General features: G+C 45.7%; 1 protein-coding gene across 1 annotated transcript in view; it reads left to right on the top strand.

Annotated features, from left to right (window-relative positions):
* Nucleotides 1-21,327, top strand: part of LOC124550681 (angiomotin-like) — a 77,035-nt gene that overhangs the window by 39,454 nt on the left and 16,254 nt on the right. Inside the window, exon 2 of the mRNA XM_047125406.1 lies at nt 11,608-12,022. Coding sequence (XP_046981362.1) covers nt 11,608-12,022 — 415 coding nt within the window. The remainder of the gene's footprint in view (nt 1-11,607; nt 12,023-21,327) is intronic.

Here is a 21,327-nt window from a genome sequence, read left to right as displayed (position 1 = left end):
TACATCGGCTACACCACTGCAATTTCATAACCACTTCTACAACCCTTTAGATCACATAACATCAACAGATACGAAGAAAGTAAATTGGAAAAAGAAAACACTACATGGCAAGCACCCGTATCATCTAACACAGCCACACATCGATCAAGACGCATCCAACACATGGCTAAGAAAAGGCAATGTATACAGTGAGACGGAAGGATTCATGATTGCAATACAGGATCAAACAATAAACACCAGATATTACAGCTAACATATTATTAAAGATCCCAATACACAACAGATAAATGCAGACTTTGCAAACAACAAATAGAAACAGTAGATCACATCACAAGAGGATGTACAATATTAGCAAATACAGAATACCCCAGAAGACATGACAATGCAGCAAAAATAATACATCAACAGCTTGCCTTACAACATAAACTTGTAAAACAACACGTTCCCACATACAAGTATGCACCACAAAATCTACTGGAGAACGATGAATACAAATTATACGGGAACAGAACCATTGTAACAGATGAAACAACACCACATAACAAACCTGACATCATACTCACCAATAAAAACTAATCGAAATATCCATACCCAATACAATAAATATACAAAAGAAAAAAGGAGAAAAAATTGAAAAATACATCCAACTGGCTGAGGAAGTCAAGGACATGTGGCATCAGGATAAAGTTGACGTTATACCGATTATACTATCAACTACAGGAGTCATACCACACAATATCCACCAGTACATCAATGCAATACAGCTACATCCAAACTTATATATACAACTACAGAAATCCGTAATTATTGATACATGTTCAATTACCCGAAAGTTCCTAAGTGCAATATTACATATACCGTACAGTTAAAAGGAAGTCACGCTTGATCAAGGTCCGCGTCACTTTCCATTTTTGACCAGACACAACGTCTGAGAAAAAAATAAAAATAAAATAATAATAATAATAATAAGAAGAACAAGGATATATTCTGTAGTGCCACATTCTAAACATTTTCAGTTCTTCTTTCCCCCACTTTTTTCATAGCCTACAAATCAATACCATCAAATTTACAACCTCAGAAACCTCTTTCATAGTTCGCTAACAGTATTTGACAGCAGTAGATCCTTGATATTAAAGAAATGTTTCTCCACTTGTGTCATCTACGTTTGATGTATTTTTATGAATCATCTTTTCCCCTTTCCACTTTCATCACCTTCTCTTCCGCTTTATCTATTCATCAAATGAAATTAGGCCCGTGGCATTCAACAGTCATTAAATCTTCCTTCAGCTAAGGAGAATATACACAGATAATTACGTGCGTTATTTTATCTACTCATCGAACACTGTAGCTTTCAAATCCTGCGATTGATTCGACACTAACAATATTGTACGATTGGAAGGAGAAACGAAAAGTCACGCACTCCTTAGAAGATTCCAGGGAAGTCACCGCAGAACCCAGTAGGATTAATGTAGACTACCTGAGTACGCAGTGTTGCGCTGATATGTATTTATTTCAATTCTATTAGTCCATCTCCTCCTTCCCCTCTATCTCCTCATTCTTCCTTTCAGCTTCCACCTCCTTCCCTCTCCCTGTCCACCTCGTCCTCATCCCTCTCTCTGACCATCTCTTCCTCCCATTCCCTCTATCCATCTTCTTTTAGCCCTCTCTCTCTTCATCTCCTCTACCCTCTCTCTGTCCATCTCTTTATCCCGCCTGTCTGTCCCCATCTCTGTCCATCTCCTACCTCCTATCCCCCCTCTCTCTCTCTCTCTTTCTTTCCCTGTTTCCCTCTCCTCCCTCTACCCATCCCCTCCACCCCTTATCTCTATCCATCTCCTCCTTCCCTCATATCTCCAGAACTAAGTGTCGTACAATAATAAAATTTTTTATGTACGTTCAGCAGCATACGTGGGTATTGTATGCCAAATGTCTTTGTATATAATTAATACCAAAGGAGCAATAAAGGTAGACGTAACGACGTCGTGCCTGATGCGACAGTTTTACTGCACGAACAGCGAAAATGTACTCAGCGGTAAACTTTTTTTCCTTTCATCATTTTGTCGGAGTTGTTAGCGAGAAATGTTTCGTAAAGATTTGAAATTTTGTACTAAATTAGTTGCAAATCACTAAGGGCCCCCATTCTAAAAAATTGATGAATATTAAATCCATCCAGCGGTTTCGGAGGACATGAGAAACGTACACACATATTTTTATAAAATGTATGAATATTTTTTACTTTGAAAAAAGAAGAAAACCGCAGGTCAGTTGCTTCTTTGGGGTACATGACCCGTTTCGGAACAGTTCCAGTTCCAATGCCGGGTGTAAGAAAAAAAATTAATAAATAAATAGATTACTTTTCCTGTTTGTATTCCCTGTCACGCAGCACGAGGGAACGGCTGTTATGGATTTTTGTCCGTTTCACTCTTTTGACACTGGACCTTTGGTTGCATGACAACATTGGAGGGAGGGATGACTTCAGATGACTAAGTGTTTTTTTTTTTTTTTTTGCAGATGATGGAACTGTAAGTGTTCCGAAAACGGTCGCGTACCCCAAACGAAAGTGTGGATGAAGCAAATATCCTGCTGTTTTCTTCATTTTTCAAAATGGACTTCTCGAGTTATCAACGAAAATCGCATGAAAATTCTTCTGGAAGTTGCTGAGATTAGAGTGTCCGAAGACACAGACACTTCGACGGTCTTACTGATTTATTATTAGTATAGGTAGCAAGGGAGTGTAGCACTGTAGTATGGTAACAGTGCATAACTAACGCTGGATGCAAATGTACTACGCATTAGTTAGGAGAATGTTTGCGGCACGTGGTTCACAAATTTACATCACATCAATTATTCGTGATATAGCTTTCGTGGGTGAAAAGCTCTAAGGGTATCGCTTATAGTGGAACCCAGAGAAGTAAAAAGGACATGGCGTCGACAAAACGTTTTTACCATTTAAAGATAGCAACTGATGATAAATTGTTATCAGATTTGTGATTTGCACTCAGTGGTTTTTCAAAAATTTTAATCATAATGTAGTCGTGGATTTTTGGTACGTTGTAAGTAGACGAAATACTTTGAAACTAAGTCCATACAAAATAGTTTTTCTTCAAGAGAAAACAAAATGTGCATCATGGGTTTACTGAAACGAAGTCGGAACTGCAGGCTCAGCGGAGGTTCAAAAATAAGTAGGGAAGAGATCCATCGCCACGTCATCAGTTCGTGAAATGTGCAAACAATTTATAAAGGCAAGCTGAGGAGACAACCAAGAACATCTCGGGAAAACAATGGTCGCGTAAAGCGTGCCTTCGATAATATTCACAGAGAACCTTCACCTACTGCCTGTCAAATACCTACAGCTCTCGCTTTTACCAGTGCAAAAAGCAATACACCTAAATTTGCATTTGCGAAGTGCTATTATTAAAGGCATTGAAAGAAAATGGTAAACGAACATAAAACGAGTTTGTAGTTATGGGTGAAACGTCTCTCGCGCAAGTTTGTTTCACCGACAAGACAATCTCTCGTCTTTCAAGCTAACTGACTATAAAGATTGAGAATCTGGTGATCAAAAACCCCCATGTGACTAGACAACTACAGCCAGGTTGTGAAAATGCGAATGTGATGTGTTGGGATTAGAGTTGCACTGTACCAAAACTAAGGTTCTGTTGGTTTGGTACAGTACATAAATGACAGAGTACGTGATAGAATTGCCTGTTGTCTTCGTAGCATTGGTAGGATAACAAACGTAAATGAATGCGCGAGAGAGAAATTGGGAGCCGACGACTTCCCGTGGTCTTCTGTGTGTTCGTTTGTGTGTTTCCACATATTAGAGCCTCACATCGTTCTGTGTTATTCCATTGTGTGGTTTGTATCATTAAAAAATATAAATTTCATTTCACAACTAACAAAAATTACTTGATCGCAACTCCTGTAATTTTATGTAACTAAAGCAAATTTGATGCAAGTGTATATATATATATATATATATATATATATATAATCATTGTTATATGGTACTCAATAGAACGTTCTTCGTATGATCAAAAGCAAGAGTTACCTCTTATTATTTATAAGTGCGATACTTGTTTATGAATAACAAAAACATGTTTCATATAACCTCGACGAAGTTTTGAAGCAATGTTTGATAATTTTTTTCTTTTTCTACCCTTCTTTAGGAAATTGCGTTTTCTAGCGCTTTGTGATAAACTTGTATTTTTTTTTTATTTTTACTACGACATATCTCTGTTTCATGTTACCAATCAGTTTTTCAATGAAACCTGAATGAAATATTGAGTTTTAAATTTGCTACAAATACTGTTTACTTTTAAGTAACAGACAGGAGGACAACTATGTAGAATAATAATATGCCGTAGGTTACGCAACCCTTTCTATTCCGTCACTCAAATTCTAGGCGGTTAACCCACATCCGCTGTCTAGGCGTTTTACTGAGTTACTGACGCATGCGCAAACAAAGGGATCAAAGTGAGGTAACGCCTGATAGGTACGCAACACTCCCAACATATAGGTAATGCGGTTGAGATCTTAACTGACCGAGGGGACTAGGACAACTACGGTAGTCTACACTGACTCATGATAGTCTACAGTAGCGTACAGCAGTTTTGCCGCTCTAGTTTGGATGATATGTAATCAAATCATGCGCCAGTTTATATTTGGCAAGACATCAGTAACTCCAGATGTTCACCTTTACTTTTTGACGTGATGTATAAAAGCAGTGGCTACATTAACTTCAGGCAGCCACCATTTTCCAGTAAGATACTGGGGACATCATGTTCGTGTGTTACTGAATGAAACGTTTCCACATGAGCGACTGAGACGGTGTAGCCCAATTCCCCTGCCACCTCATTCACTATCTATGACAGCACTGGACTTACTTCTATTGGCCCGCAATAAAGAAAAGATGTCATGTATCGAATGAAAGTATGGGACATGTATCAACTCAATAGTGGATTACTGGTGATATTTCTGCAACTGATGGTCTTGCTGTCTTGATGTGCCTGTATAGAGGTGGGTTACCTGGAGCAGAAAACTTCACACATACGTCTTCACTTGCTTTTAAAGTCTATACTTAACAGGAATAATATATAAATAGTCTTATTTTCTCGAGAAGCTGGATGACTACCCATGAACGGTAAGAAGACTGTGTGGAACTAACCCTGGTAATAGATCGCCGGTTTGAAAGTTGTATCAGCACGCTTCGAATGAGGAATATTTTGTATTTGCTTCAGGTGCCTGCCTTGGTGCGACATTCCAGTGGAAGGTGGGCGCCGTTTAGTACAACTGGGTGAGATTGCTGCCATGTTGAAGACCCTAGCCATGCAATTCGTTCGTGGATCCATTTGCAGTTCTTGTGATCCAAGTATATTTTCAAGTAATGTTTATTCAGGGTTGCTTCTCGTGCTGTATTTCTAAAAGGAATTCTTCATTATTGGTTAGTGATCCACTGGAATCACTGATCTTTCAGAGATCTCTGAACGATTTTGGTTTATAGCATTCAACTCTGAATTTCCGGACCAGGGTCCCTTGCCTCGAATTGATACATTTACCCTTCTCCATCATTGCTGAAAGTTCGTAACATCCTCACGGGATCATGCTGTGTACAGACAAACGATGGGTTTCTACAATTAGGAAGTCGATTGAAGATTTTGCATCCCATTCCTCTGCCTTCCTTTGCAACGTCAGGTTGTTATACGAAACTGAACCCTTCCTTTCTATTCTGAAGCCTCCTCCTTCCTCACTTGAACCCCTTAGCTTCCTCATATTCCATTAGATCACTCTGAACTTTTTCCTTCTTTTCTCAATTGTGGTGCAAATCTTTGATTTATACATTGAGGGAAAACAAAAAAAGTTGAAGTTTTATATCTAGATGTTATTCTAACTAACTAAATCCTACAGATTCTTCTCCTAAGCTTCACCCCGAACATCATTTCTTTGCGTAGGATTTCTCTTTTCCGTAGCTCCACAGCCTCTGTCACTGTTGCATTACCTTCAGTTGAACAACCTTCGCATTTCGTCTCAATTCTCGTATTACTTTTTTCCGTTGCCCCTTTATTAACTGTAATTCTTATCCAATTATCTGACAATATGACTCTACTTACACGGTAGGGTCACATTAATGTGATTATCGCCCACGTTCGACGGCAATGTGCAGTAACCACTCACAGATGGCAAGTGGCAACTCTTAGAAACACATATAAAGTGTGTCGGGGAAACACGAAAAACAGTACAGTCGTGGTCACAATGGGGGATTAGAGCCAGCGTACCTGACACCAAACAGGGTATGATTACTGGCTTTTGTGCCAAGGGTAGTACCATTTCCGAAACAGTTACGTTTGAGAAACGTTCGCGAGGTGCCGTGGTTAGACTACACCGTGCATGACAAAATGACGCTATCCAAAAAAAGCCGGGGACGAGGCAACTGTAGTGTACCACGGGCCATGTATAGTGGGGGTGAATGATGGCTGTGGGTAAGATCTTTTAGTCATCAGTCTACTACTTTAATACGGCCCGCTACAAATTCCCTTCCTTTGCCAACCTCTTCATCTCGAAGTAGCACTTTAAAAGTGGCTGAAGGCCAATGACTTAAAACACCACTAAAAACAATTCAACTTTAATTCAAAACCATCGGCTATGAGCCATACAAATACACAACAGAAAACAAGAAAATCCAGTGCAGCTAACAGGCGCTCAGAAGTTTCAGGGTTCGGCCAGCACTTGAAATACTAACTTTCACTGAGACAGGCAGTCGGCCCAACCATTCTCGATCCGACGACAACCCAACCAACAGACAGACAACGGACCCTCGACAAGATAACATGCGCTCCACTCTACCAGCACACAAACAGGGGGTCAATGCAAACGTAAAAGGTGTTATATCCTAGCCAGTAATGCCACCCGAGCCCGCTGCCAAAAGGTTGGCAGCATCAAAGTCCGGACGCCGTCCGCATAAGCAGCGCCAGCGAGACAGGAAATCGCCGCAAGTCTGCGCGCGCCACCGCTGGCTTCTGGTTTCTTAAGCGCTGGAGTCGCGAGCGCTAGGACAGTTCTGTATTCGCCGCTCAGTTGTATACTCGCCACCGAATTGTGTACTTGCTAGTCAGTTGTGTGTTCATCGCAGCAGAGTTGTTGTTTGTCGTCAGCCGACGCTGACCTAGCCGCTCCGACTCGAACTAGACAGATTTCTGCAGACACACAGTTCACTACTGTGTTTCTGTATCTTCGTTAATAAAGATAAGTACCGACTTTTATTTAATCAGAGTGTTTGGGTTTTCATCTTTCTGTTCACTGTTCCAGCGGATCGGTCGGCCCGCTATTAAAAGTGTGGCGGTGACTTCGTAAGCCGTTTCTACAGCGAATTGCTTGTCGCTACGAACGCCGCCACAAAACTGGCGACGAGGGCTTCCGAACTCGTGTGCAGGGCTGGTTCAACTTGTTTCTGGTTATACTAATTATAGCGATAAAATTTTGGGGGCTGGTTTAATTTGCGTTCACTATGTCTGCCGAATTACAACAGTTGATCTTGCTACAGAGTCAGCAAATACAAAGTCTGGTGGAAGCAATCGCCAAACAAGCGGCTAATCCTCCAACACAAAAGGAACAAGCACAGGCAGCACCACCTTTCCGTGCTTTTGATGCATCAAGAGAAGAATGGCGAGAATATTTCGCGCAGTTGCAGGCGCACATGACAGTCTACAAAATCACGGGTACTGAGCGGCAGCTTTATTTAATTTCCACTGCAGGCGTGGAAGTCTATCGACTACTTTGTAAGTTGTTCCCGGAATCCAAGCCAGAAGCTTTAGACTATGACGTTGTTGTTAACAAGCTTGCTGAGTATTTCGAGTCGCGAGTTCATGTGGCAGCAGCCAGATTCAAGTTCTTCAGATTAAAGAAACTGCCACATCAATCTAATAAACAGTGGTTAACAGATTTACGGGGCCTCACCCGTCAGTGCCGATTTAATTGTGTGTGTGGAGCTTCCTACAGTGATGTCATGTTACGAGACGCTATTACTCAAAACATTGCAGATTCTCGTATTCGTGCTGATATCTTAAAGTTGCCTGACCCGTCATTAGAGACTGTGATGAACATCATTGAAGCCCAAGATACTTTTGACTATGCTGAGTGTGAGTTAGATCAGCCATGTATTTCTCAAATTGCCTGTGCTAAGCAAGTTATGTCACGCCCGCGGCCCCACCGGCAGAGTCAGACTGTAAACACTAGCCGGTCGCGTCATGTTAAACACATTCGTCAGCCGCGTGTGCAAAATGATAGAGTTAAGTCTTGCCCTAAGTGTGTTCTTGCTCATCCTCGTGAACGTTGCCCGTTGAGAAACGCGGTTTGTCACTTTTGTCAAAGGAAAGGACACATCCAGACTGTTAGTTTGCGTAAACGCAAGAACAATTCTAGTGCTGCCCAGCCCATGGATATTCATGTTCTTCAAAGCCAGCCCGCCCAGAAGGTCGCGTTTAAAGACTCTTTCACGGTTCGTGTGGGTAATAAACTTGTTCGCAATAAGCCACCCACCCAGCCCTCTGCTATGCGACCCAGGCGTAATTCAAACGCTGTAAAAAGTAATGTACAGACTGCAAGTGAAGCGGGAGTTGTTGTTCCACCCGCCCAACCCACGAGTTGTCCTAAGCAGCGAACACGCGCTAAACGCGCTGATTTTGTGTCTTCCGCCTCCACTGCACCGATCCAGAGACAGTGTAATAAACTATTTGTGAAGCTACGCATCCAGGATAAGACCTTCAACTTTCAATTAGACACTGGTGCGTCTGTGACTCTCATAAATAGTGCTACGTATGCGGCTATCGGCCGCCCTAAACTTTCAGCGGCAAAACATTCTTTGGCTACTTATAGTGGAGAACAAATTCCTGTGTTAGGTGTATGTAGCGTGCCAGCCACATTCCGTGGCAATACAAAAACAGTTTCATTCACAGTGCTCCGCGCTACAGACAGTGTAAACATTGTCGGATTAGACTGTTTTGACTTGTTTGCCCTGTCTATCCAAGACAATGTGTTGCAAATTAATTCTGTTGTTGTTCCTCAAGACAGCATAACCGATTTGTGTAAACAATACAGTGACATATTTAAAGACGAACTAGGTTGTGCTGCGAACTTTGCCGCTCATATTACGTTAAAAGATAATGCTCAGCCTCGATTTTTTCGTGCTCGTCCAGTGCCTCACGCCCTCCGGGCACCTGTAGCAGATGAACTTCGTCGTTGGCAAAACAACGGTGTTATTCAACCCGTTTCAGCGAGCCAGTGGGCTTCTCCCTTAGTTATTATAAAGAAACCGTCTGGCAAGTTGCGTTTGTATGCTGATTTTAAGTCGACAGTTAATCCTCAGACTGTCATTGATTCTTTTCCTTTGCCTAGAACGGACGAGCTGATGGAAGCTCGTTTCTTTTCCAAAATTGATCTCCGTGAAGCATATTTGCAATTGCCCCTCGACGAGCAATCACAACAGTATTTTGTCATAAACACGTCGTTGGGGTTGTTCCGTTTTCTGCGTTTGCCTTTTGGTTGTGCGTCAGCTCCAGCTGTTTTTCAGCGTTTTTTGTCACAACTTCTGGCTAATGTGCCATCGTGTTGCAATTATTTAGACGATATTGTTGTGTCCGGTCGGACGCCCGCTGAACATTTCCGTAATTTGGAGTGTTTGTTTACAGTGTTGTCTCAGGCAGGCCTACGTTGCAACATCGATAAATGTTCATTTTTCCTTACGGAGATGGAGTATCTGGGACATGTTATTAATGCTCAAGGCATTCATCCCTCCCAGTCACATTTAGCAGCTATTCGTGATTTGCCCGCCCCTCGCAATCTGCATGAATTGCAAGCAGTTCTTGGCAAATTGACATATTAGGTTTATACCTAATGCATCACAGATTGCTGCACCGTTGCATCGTCTCCGCCGTAGGAATGTTCCGTTTGTGTGGTCAGCTGATTGCCAATCAGCCTTTCAGCAGCTTAAAGAGGCTTTATTGAATGATCGTTGTCTGGTCCATTACGAACCTAACAAGCCTCTGGTGTTAGCTTGTGATGCCTCTTCTTTCGGCCTCGGTGCTGTGTTGTCTCACCGAGTCGGTAACACCGAACGTACTATTGCGTTCGCATCTAAATTGCTAAACAAAGGTCAGTGTAATTATAGCCAATTGGATAAGGAAGCGTTGGCTATTGTGTTCGGTGTCACAAAATTCCATCACTACCTCTATGGTAGACCATTCTATTTAGTAACAGATCACAAGCCCCTGACGTCACTGTTTCATCCGTCTAAACCAGTTCCTCAGCGGACAGTTCAGAGACTACAACGTTGGGCTCTTTTGTTATCACAATACCAGTATGAGATACTGTATCGCCCTACAGCTCAGCATGCAAACGCTGACGCGCTTTCTAGATTGCCGATTGCTGCGGATGATGTCTTCGATTCCTCTGACGACTCTTGCCATCAGATTGACGCCGATGAGCATCAATCCCTCCGGGATTTTCCGATTGATTATCGTCAGGTGGCACGTGAGACAGCTACGGATCCTCATCTGAGTTTACTATTACGTTTTGTTCAACGTGGTTGGCCGTCCAAGGCAAAGGACATATCGGATCCTGTGGTTCGTCGCTATTATCCGCAACGTCATCTGTTGTCTGTTTCGCACGGAGTTTTGCTGTTACGCACCGAGAATGACCAGCTTCGTGTAGTGGTTCCCCAAGTGCTCCAATCCAAGGTCCTCGGCTTGTTGCATCAAGGTCATTGGGGAGTGGTCCGAACCAAGCAGCTTGCCCGCCGTCATTGTACATGGATCGGCATTGATAAACAGATTACGCAGATGTCTACAGATTGTTCGACGTGTGCCGAACACCAAGCTGCTCCGCCTCAACGCTATTTTGAGTGGGCACGCCCTGCCGGTCCCTGGCAGCGAGTACATATTGATTTCGCTGGTCCATATTGGAATTCTCGTTGGCTCATCGTGATAGATGCATTTAGTAATTTTCCGTTTGTTGTGCCCATGCAGTCTACAACGTCTGCACAAACTATACAGGCGTTGACTTCAATTTTTTGTATTGAGGGTCTTCCAGAAGTTTTAGTGTCTGACAATGGTCCACAATTTACCTCTGCTGAATTTGAAAGTTTTTGTTCTGCCAATGGCATTCGCCATGTTCCTACTCCGCCGTTCCACCCTCAATCGAATGGTGCAGCGGAACGTTTTGTACGCACATTCAAGGATCATATGGACCGCCTTCGTGCTACGCACTCTCGTCAGCAGGCCCTCATCACGTTCCTGTCGTCGTACCGGACCACGCCACGCGACGGCCCTTCGCCTGCGGAGCTTCTCCACGGCCGTCGTCATCGCACCCTACTACGGTTGTTGCACCCCCCGGATCGACCCGCCGCTTCTGCGAATCGCACGCGTTTTCAGCGCAACGACGCCGTTTTTTTCAGAGTTTATCACGGTCGCCGTCGTTGGGAACGTGGTACCGTGATCAGTGTCCAGGGTCGCGGTTTTTATACTGTGCAAGGTGCTACTGGGGTGCACAGGAGGCATCAGAACCAGTTGCGCCGCGCTGGCCGCCCGGATTCTGCCGCTCGTTCTTTGTCCACAGATTTGGTCCGCGGTGGGTTCCAGCCGCGCCTTCCGACTTCGCTGCCGCCCCCAGGGCAGCAGCAGCAGCCGTCGCAGCTACCACGCCGACAGCCCGTCCCGTTGATGCCTCCCGCGCAGCTTCATCCGGGAGCGCCCCAGGTGGTCGCTCCGGCGCCTGCGGTCCCTCTTCAGTCGCCACCGCCTTCGGAGCTGATGGACGCGACCCCTCAGCCGGGCCGCCTTCCCAAGCGGTGGCTGTGCAGCCTGTCCTGCAGCCGCTTTCCTTGGGCACCCCCAAGGAGTCTGACACCGCAGCGCCTTGTCCGGCGCCCACTCAGCAGCCGTCGACGCAGCGTCAGGAGACGCTGCCTCTCTTCGTGGGTCCCGACGCCCCGTCGCGTCCAGTACCAGAAGCTGCGCCCGTGGTCACAGGCGTGCACCCTGACCTCGGTTTTCAGTCGGTGTTTCCCGAGGCCCCGCGCAGCTAATGCTGAGGTGCGGACCGGGGACTGCCACCGACAACAGTCTCCGCCCCGGTCTCTTCTGCTACGCCTGCGGCCAGACCCCTCCCCCGCCGTCGACGCTGGCCACGTCATTACTCAACGACGGTGCGGCGATTTGGAGGGGGGGAATGTTATATCCTAGCCAGTAATGCCACCCGAGCCCGCTGCCAAAAGGTTGGCAGCATCAAAGTCCGGACGCCGTCCGCATAAGCAGCGCCAGCGAGACAGGAAATCGCCGCAAGTCTGCGCGCGCCACCGCTGGATTCTGGTTTCTTAAGCGCTGGAGTCGCGAGCGCTAGGACAGTTCTGTATTCGCCGCTCAGTTGTATACTCGCCACCGAATTGTGTACTTGCTAGTCAGTTGTGTGTTCATCGCAGCAGAGTTGTTGTTTGTCGTCAGCCGACGCTGAACTAGCCGCTCCGACTCGAACTAGACAGATTTCTGTAGACACGGAGTTCACTATTGTGTTTCTGTATCTTCGTTAATAAAGATGTGTACCGACTTTTATTTAATCAGAGTGTTTGGGTTTTCATCTTTCTGTTCACTGTTCCAGCGGACCGGTCGGCTCGCTATTAAAAGTGTGGCGGTGACTTCGTAAGCCGTTTCTACAGCGAATTGCTTGTCGCTACGAACGCCGCCACAAAAAAAGGCATGGACGTCCACAACCAATCATACATTAAACTGTCAAACTACACACTGTACTGGACAGCGACATCAGGGTGAGGAAATGACACTGCCAAATTTTACGTCAACGGCCAGGGCAGGTAACCGGATGGTTAACGGCCACAAAGCAGAAAATTCCGCTGGTGCACTTCAATTGAAAATAATCAAATACAGTTAGACTCCACCGGATGGTGGCTAAACCTTCGCCAACTCAAACACACATGTTGTTGCTCGCGGGAATGTCCTAACAGCCAACAACGAGAACCAGATGGCACAATGTGAGCAGTCTTGAATTGCTGATAAATTAAATCCAAACTTTCGTGTCCAGAGTCGGTGAGACACGGACTTCGTAGCAATGGGAACAGCCCCACGCACTCTGACACTGCATAGAGACCGCCAGCAGGCCCGGCTAAACTACGCCCCGTGGAGATTTCCTCGCTGCTCCAAGCCAACAGACCGACCGACTCCACACATCAGCACGGAGACGGCACTAAAGTAACTGAGGAGTGAACATCACAAGCTACATACTGTGGTGTCACCGCCAGACACCACACTTGCTAGGTGGTAGTTTTAAATCGGCCGCGGTCCATTAGTACATGTCGGACCCGCGTGTCGCCACTGTGCGATCGCAGACCGAGCGCCACCACAAGGCAGGTCTCGAGATACGGACTAGCACTCGCCCCAGTTGTACGGACGACTTTGCTAGCGACTACATGGACGAAGCATTGCTCATTAGCCGAGCCAATAGTTACAATAGCCTTTAGCTAAGTCAATGGCTACGACCTAGCAAGGCGCCATTAGTAACATTGCATGTATCTAAAGAGTCTCACTTGTATCGCCACAATCTCCAGATGTACCAAAAGGATGGATTAAAGTTAAGTATTCCAGAAGCTACGTACTTTTCTTTATAGCATTCATTACGTATCCTGTTTCAGACCTCACGCACCCTGCTTTGGCTTAGCGCGTGCCTTTCGGCTTCCTCTCATTGTGTCTGGGCTGTCTTGTCTAGACACAACACATACAGTTTCACGAACACTTGCACGAAGGGCTAGACAATACTAACGGCAGCGACTGGGCAATAAGAAGGGCGAATCACGAGTCGGCACATGTTGGCAACCCATAAGCGATCGCCGGTCAACATACACGACCAACCAAGGTGGTCCGCACTCAAGTGATATGTGTCGGCAACCGTCGGGCGAGTCATGGCTGTCCGGACCTCAATGCAGCCGCGTCCCGACTGAACTTCTGCCGCGTCCTAAGTCAAACACTGCCAGGTTCGAACTGCACTGCTAGCGCCTCCAAACCCACAGGCAGATCCGCGCTAACTCCGAACACACGACAACCGGGAAGTAATAGCAGTCAGCAAAGATAATACGCCTGGGATTATATCGATAAGCGCCGCTGCTGCCGCTCACGGGCAGGGAAGGCGGCAACTCAGTGACACCAGTAATTGAAATTAACATAACGAGGTGGTAGTACAGTGAAAACAGGATCTCAAATGAGATATGGCACGAACACGAGCCACGCATGGCTCAATGGGCATTCTGTGAGGAAGTGGCGGACAGTTAAAACTTGGGCGCAATGTGTACGAAGTAATGGGGCAGCGCCACTTATCAAATGACGATGGCTAAAAAGACAGTGCCCAATACGCAGCCTGGTTAAAATGAGGTCGTCTAAGGCGCTGGGAGAGGCTTAAAAAGCCGGAGCTCATTCCCATGAAGGGAGGACCATTGGCGACTCCAAAGGGACACCACCTCCTGACAGACGGCAATACAGAGATCATCGGAGGGAATATAGGAACTAGAGGGCTGAGGTATGAGGTATGAGGACTGCAGCCTTGGCAGCAGCGTCAGCAGCCTCGTTTCCTGTCAAACCGATATGAGCAGGGACCCACAGAAACAGCACACTGGCTCCACCAAGAATGAGCAAGTGACAGTTTTCCTGGACGCGCTGCACTAAGGGATGGGCGGTGTACAGCGCACAGAGACTAGAGGTTTGCGTGTAGCGAGCGAGAGAACGTGAGAATCTCGTGTGCGATTTTTGTAGGCCATATGTAACCTGTTGGGGTGCATTAGAAAGCAGCGGTTGGTACAGGTGAAACAACCTGTATCGTGTTGCACCCTCTGTGCTGATCATTGTCTCCAAAAAACGATAACGCGGTGTTAAAACTTCTCTTTCGTTCCCTCTACTGTAAAAGCTTGTTCAAAGGCACGAGCGAATAGTGAGCGCTGGAGAACTGGCGAACTCTCCGTGAACGCTCTCTCCCTCAGGTATTAAGAATTTAGATATTGCGAGAGAGAGATCTGCAGCGCACCCCGTGAACTAGGTTGGGTTGGCGAAGCGGTATCGAACGCTTCAGTTAGCTGCGAGCACAGTGAAGCGAAGCTCCCCTTGGTCTGCCAGTCACATACAGTGTATGATATGCTGTTAAGAGGTCTTTAGATGAGATGCGATACAGGTCTATATCGTAGCCAGCCGTCTAGGTCAGTGTGAAAGACAATTTGGTAGCGAGTCGAGGAAGCGGTATCTAACACTTCTGTTAGTCCGCAGCGAATGCAGTGGAGAGAAGTTCCCTGTGGGCTGTCAGTCGCGCACAGTGTCTGGTCTGGTATTAAGAGTTCTTTAGATGTGATGAGATACAGATTTGTAGCGTAGCGTGTGGTGTAGAGTAGTGTGAAATGTAACAGTTGGGTAGCGAGTTGGCGATGTGGTATCGAATGCATCAGTCCGCAGCGAGCACAGTCGCGCACATTGTCTGGTCTGTTATTCAGAAGTACCGGGTGTTCAAAAAGTCAGTACAAATTTGAAAACTTAATAAACCAAGGAATAATGTAGATAGAGAGGTAAAAATTGACACACATGCTTGGAATGACATGGAGTTTTATTAGAAAAAAAACACCCCATATTTCTAGACGCGTGAAAGATCTCTTGCGCGCGTCGTTTGGTGATGATCGTGTGTTCCGCCGCCGCTTTCGTCATGCTTGGCCTCCCAGGACCCCAGACCTCAGTCCGTGCGATTATTGGCTTGGGGTTACCTGAAGTCGCAAGTGTATCGTGATCGACCGACATCTCTAGGGATGCTGAAAGCCAACATCCGACGCCAATGCTCACCATAACTCCGGAAATGCTTTACAGTGAGGTTCACAACATTATTCCTCGACTACAGCTATTGTTGAGGAATGATGGTGGAGATATTGAGCATTTCCAGTAAAGAACATCATCTTTGCTTTGTCCTACTTTGTTATGCTAATTATTTATGCTAATTATTGCTATTCTGATCAGATGAAGCGCCATCTGTCGGACATTTTTTGAAATTTTGGAATTTTTTTTTTTTTTGTTCTAACAAAACCCCATGTCATTCCAAGCATGAGTGTCAATTTGTACCTCTCTATCTACATTATTCCGTGATTTATTCATTTGTCAAATTTATACTGACTTTTTGATCACCCGGTATTTAGATGTGGTGCGATACAGATCTGTAATATAGCCTGTGGGCTAAGTTAGAGTGAGATGTAACAGTTCGGTACAGAGTTCGTGTAACGGTATCGAATGCTTCAGGTAATCAATAGCGAAGCTCCCCAGTAGCGGCTGCCAGTAGCGTACAGTGTCTGGTCTGGTGCTGAGAGGTCTTGAAAAGTGGTGAGATACAGATCCGTAACACAGTCCGTGGTCCAGGTGCGGCTGAGAGGTGACTCTTTGGTAGAGAGTTGACGAAGCGGTATCGAACACTTCAGTTAGACTGTAGCGAATCTCTCCCGTGCCCTGCTAGTCGCGCATAGTGTCTGATCTGCTGTTGAGAGATCTTGAGATGTAGTGAGACAGAAGTGTAGCATAGCCCATGATCAAAGTTGGGTCGAGAGGTGACAGTTCGGTAGCGAGTTGAAGAAGCGGTATCGAACACTTCAATTAGACCTCATCGAATCTCTCCCGTGGGCTGCCAGTCGTGCATGCTGTCTGATCTGCTGTTGAGAGATCTTGAGATGTAGTGAGAAACAGATCTGTAGCATAGCCCACGGTCAAGGTTGGGTCGAGAGGTGACACTTCGGTAGCGAGTTGGCGAAGCGGTAGCGAACACTTCAGTTGGGCGGCAGCGAGCACAGTGGACCGAAGCTCCCAGCGGACCGCAAGCAGCGGGCGCGCAGAGCCCGGTGGGCGTGGCCGATGGGCGCGGCGTGTCGATACGCAGGCAGGCAGCCGAGTGATCCGAGCCGTCCACCGCCCGCGCCGGGTTCCGCCTAACGATTAGCGGAGATTCGGCGCGTCCGCTCTGATTCCGCCGTTCACAAGAGCCGATAGCGGCGCGTGTCGAAGCAGAAGCTCCTCACCTGTGCCATGGACTCTGCGCAGTCTCGCCCTGTAAACTTCGCCGGAACTGCACCAGCTTTAGGGGTTCAGTTTCCTGTCAGCTGTTTCCCAGTCGAGTGGTTCTCAGAAATTCTGAACGAGTTCACCTTCTTTCCTGCGTGCCTCTGTACTGCCGCTTCTGATAGGAAAAATGATCTGGAATCCATTTTAGGATCCTACAATTGGATCTCAGTAATTAACTCTCCAACACGTTTGGGTGAAAACGGTAGGAACCGTCAATTTTTGTACTCCTGTCTTCCTCAGTTGCGCATAATATTGGGGTGGTTGTTGTTATGGTCTTCAGTCCTGAGACTGGTTTGATGCAGCTCTCCATGCTACTCTATCCTGTGCAAGCCTCTTCATCTCCCAGAACTTACTGCAGCCTACATCCTTCTGAATCTGCTTAGTGTATTCATCTTTTGGTCTCCCTCTACGATTTTTACCCTCCACGCTGCCCTCCAGTACTAAATTGGTGATCCCTTGTTGCCTCAGAACAAGTCCTACCAACCGATCCCTTCTTCTGGTCAAGTTGTGCCACAAACTCCTCTTCTCCCCAATTCTATTCAATACCTCCTGATTAGTTATGTGATCCACCCATCTAATCTTCAGCATTCTTCTGTAGCACCACATTTCGAAAGCTTCTATTCTCTTATTGTCTAAACTATTTATCGTCCAAATTTCACTTCCATACATGGCTACACTCCATACAAATACTTTCAGAAACGACTTCCTGACACTTAAATCAATACTCGATGTTAACAAATTTCTCTTCTTCAGAAACGATTTCCTTGCCATTGCCAGTCTACGTTTTAGATCCTCTCTACATCGACCATCATCAGTTATTTTGCTCCCCAAATAGCAAAACTCCTTTACTACTTTAAGTGTTTCATTTCCTAATCTAATTCTCTCAGCATCACCGGACTTAATTCGACTACATTCCATTATCCTCGTTTTGCTTTTGTTGATGTTCATCTTATACCATCCTTAAATGACACTGTCCATTCCGTTCAACTGCTCTTCCAAGTTCTTTGCTGTCTCTCACAGAATTATAATGTCATCGGCGAACCTCCAAGTTTTTATTTCTTCCCCGTGGATTTTAATACCTACTCCGAACTTTTCTTTCGTTTCCTTTACTGCTTGCTCAATATACAGATTGAATAGCATCGGGAAGAGGCTACAACCCTGTCTCACTCTCTTCGCAACCACTGCTTCCCTTTCATGCCCCTCGACTCTTATAACTGCCATCTGGTTTCTGTACAAATTGTAAATAGCCTTTCGCTCCCTATATTTTACCCCTGTCACCTTCAGAATTTGAAAGAGAGTAGTCCAGTCAACATTGTCAAAAGCTTTCTCTAAGTCTAAAAATCCTAGAAACGTAGGTTTGCCTTTCCGTAATCTTTCTTCTAAGATAAGTCGTTGGGTCAGTATTGCCTCACGTGTTCCAACATTTCTACGGAATCCAAACTGATCTTTCCTGAGGTTGGTTTCTACTAGTTTTTCCATTCATCTGTAAAGAATTCGCGTTAGTATTTTGCAGCTGTGACTTATTAAACTGATAGTTCATTAATTTTCACATCTGTCAACGCCAGCTTTCTTTGGGATAGGAATTATTATATTCTTCTTGAAGTCTGACGGAATTTCGCCTGTCTCATACACCTTGCTCACCAGATGGTAGAGTTTTGTCAGGACTGGCTCTCCCAAGGTCGTCAGTAGTTCTAATGGAATGTTTTCTACTCCCGGGGCCTTGTTTCGACTTAGATCTTTCAGTGCTCTGTCAAACTCTTCACGCAATATCATATCTCCCATTTCATCTTCGTCTACCTCCAATATTGGGGTATACTGATAATTTTTATTTTATGGATCGTCTGGCTACAACTGAATAGAGCCGTGCTGCGGCTCTCGTTGGCGCTATTGCTAGGTTGGCATCGTTTGGTTGGTGTAGTTACAGTGTCGTCTTCTTCTTGTGTTCATTGGCACCACTCCGTTTGCAAGCGTTGTCTGTCCGCTAGTGGCAGCAGCGGCGGTTATCGACATCTAGTAACGGTGGTACTATCTTTGGGGCGACGTTGTGGTGTTTCCGTGTCGTATGAGTCGGCAGTCCGGTTGGGGACGGACTAGCAACCAGGTCCGGACAGCATGAGAACATGCCGGGACCACTGGCGGCACGCACGCACTGCCGGATAGAAGGGCTGTAGTCGCGAGGGGTACAACCTCGTTGTCAACCGGACGCAGGAAGTTTAAGCTGAGTGGACCTTAATTCAAGTAGTGTAACCTCCACCATTGTGAGATCTCACCATTTGCTTGCGTGTTGCTGCTCGCAGTGTCACCGAGATGAAGAGCAGTGAGTGAAGCGTTTGGGGAAGGCGAACGTAATAAGCCTTTCTCCACCTCTCATTAATTGTTGCACTGTATATGTTATTATTTGTTAAGTTCAACCAGTGGTATTATTCCTGCCTAGTGGCCGCTAACGCCTCAGTTACCTGCCCTGGAACTTAGTGTACGATACGGCAGTGTACTTATCCTCACCTAGACGCTGCTGACCGGTAAGGCGTGTAGTTCGACAGCTTACTTGATTTGTGGGCCAGGTGGTGGTTTTTTTTTCTACTCTGGTAGTAGTGGTTGCTACCTACTTCCGGATGCTCTGAACACCGGAGTCTGAAGACGTAGTGCTGACCGCCAGTTTTGGCTTGGGTGTGTTATTCCATCGTTGCATTGGTCATCGGACGTTAGGTAGATTCGGCAAATGATTATTGGTCATGCGTTAAAACTGCCGCTAGTCTGAAGTGAATGCAACTCTTGGCTGCCTGTCTCATCGTTTACGAAGTTTTGATGGACTTTCCCAGGTCGACCCTTGGAGAAACGTCTGCACCCCATCCCCATCCTCCCCATTGGTTTGGTCAGATTTGATGACTGTTTTTTTTTTTTTTTTTTTTTTTTAATAACTGAAATTTAAATTCTGAAGATGTGTAACTGGTTCTTAAAGGATTGCTAGTCAGGGCTTCAGCCGTGAAACAATTTTTAAATTATTACTATTGGGGTCTTCAGCCGAGAAATAGTTGAATTTGTTGACATTAAGGCCTTCAGCCGTGGATCACTTCTTAATTTATTGTCACCTTTTATTTGTTGTTTTTTCCAAATAAAGTGTACATGATAGTAAAATAAACCAACCAACAGTAATTGATTACGGCCCCGTCCACAGTCGTAACCCAATCCTGTCTTTCTTGGTACCAGATCTCATGAACGAAACACCATTTTCGTCCCTTTATTTTCTGCAAGGTATCTTCAGTGGCCTTGAACCTGTTGTACATGTTGGCAGGAAATGCTTTACAGGTACAACAGATTCAAGGCCACTGAAGATGCCTTGCAGAAAATAAAGGCGAAACGCGTATGGCACGAAAACTGTGTTTCATTCAGTTGTAGTCAGACGGTCCGTAAAGTAAAGTAAAAAATTATCAGTATACTGTAAAGGTAGGAACGTAATTGATGTTTCCATTGGTGAAGCTCAAAGCAATAAAATAACTGTTTGCCCAGTAAAAATGCTCTCTCCGAACATGATGTACAGTTACGATAAATAACATAGTCGTTTACACTTACAAAGGCAACGGCCGGTTCCCGTGAGATCACCGAAGTTAAGCGCTGTAGGGCGTGGTCGTCACTTGGATGGGTGACCATCCAGGCCGCCATGCACTGTTGCCATTTTCCGGGGTGCACTCAGCCTCGTGATGCCAATTGAGAAGCCACTCGACCGAATAGTAGCGGCTTCGGTCAAGAATGCCATCATAACGACCAGGAGAGCGGTGTGCTGACCACATGCCCCTCCTATCCGCATCCTCCTCTGAGAATGACACGGGAGTCGGATGGTCCCGATGGGCCACTTGTCGCCTGTAGACGGAGTGGTTGTTTACACTTACAAACTGACCTGAAAAATCATTGGATACCGATATGCAGATACACATGTGACGCTAGTATCACTTACACAAAACGCCAGCCCATTGGCGGAGCTGTAATTTGTACTCAGGTGATTCATGCGAGAAGGTTTCCGATGCACCACGGGAATTTACAGAGTTTGAACGCAGATGGGTAGTTCGAGCTCTATCCATGGGGCATTCAATTTGGAAATCGTTAGGGAATTCAAAATTCGACATCCACAGTGTCAAGAGTGTGACGAGAACACCAAATTTCAGGCATTAGCTCCTGCCACCGACAAAAGAGTGACCGACGATCATCA

The sequence above is a fragment of the Schistocerca americana genome, chromosome 9 (genome assembly GCF_021461395.2).
Source record: "Schistocerca americana isolate TAMUIC-IGC-003095 chromosome 9, iqSchAmer2.1, whole genome shotgun sequence".
NCBI classification, from domain to species: domain Eukaryota; kingdom Metazoa; phylum Arthropoda; class Insecta; order Orthoptera; family Acrididae; genus Schistocerca; species Schistocerca americana.
Note: the sequence above shows the minus strand (reverse complement) of the source record. Positions and strands in the feature narration are given on the sequence as shown.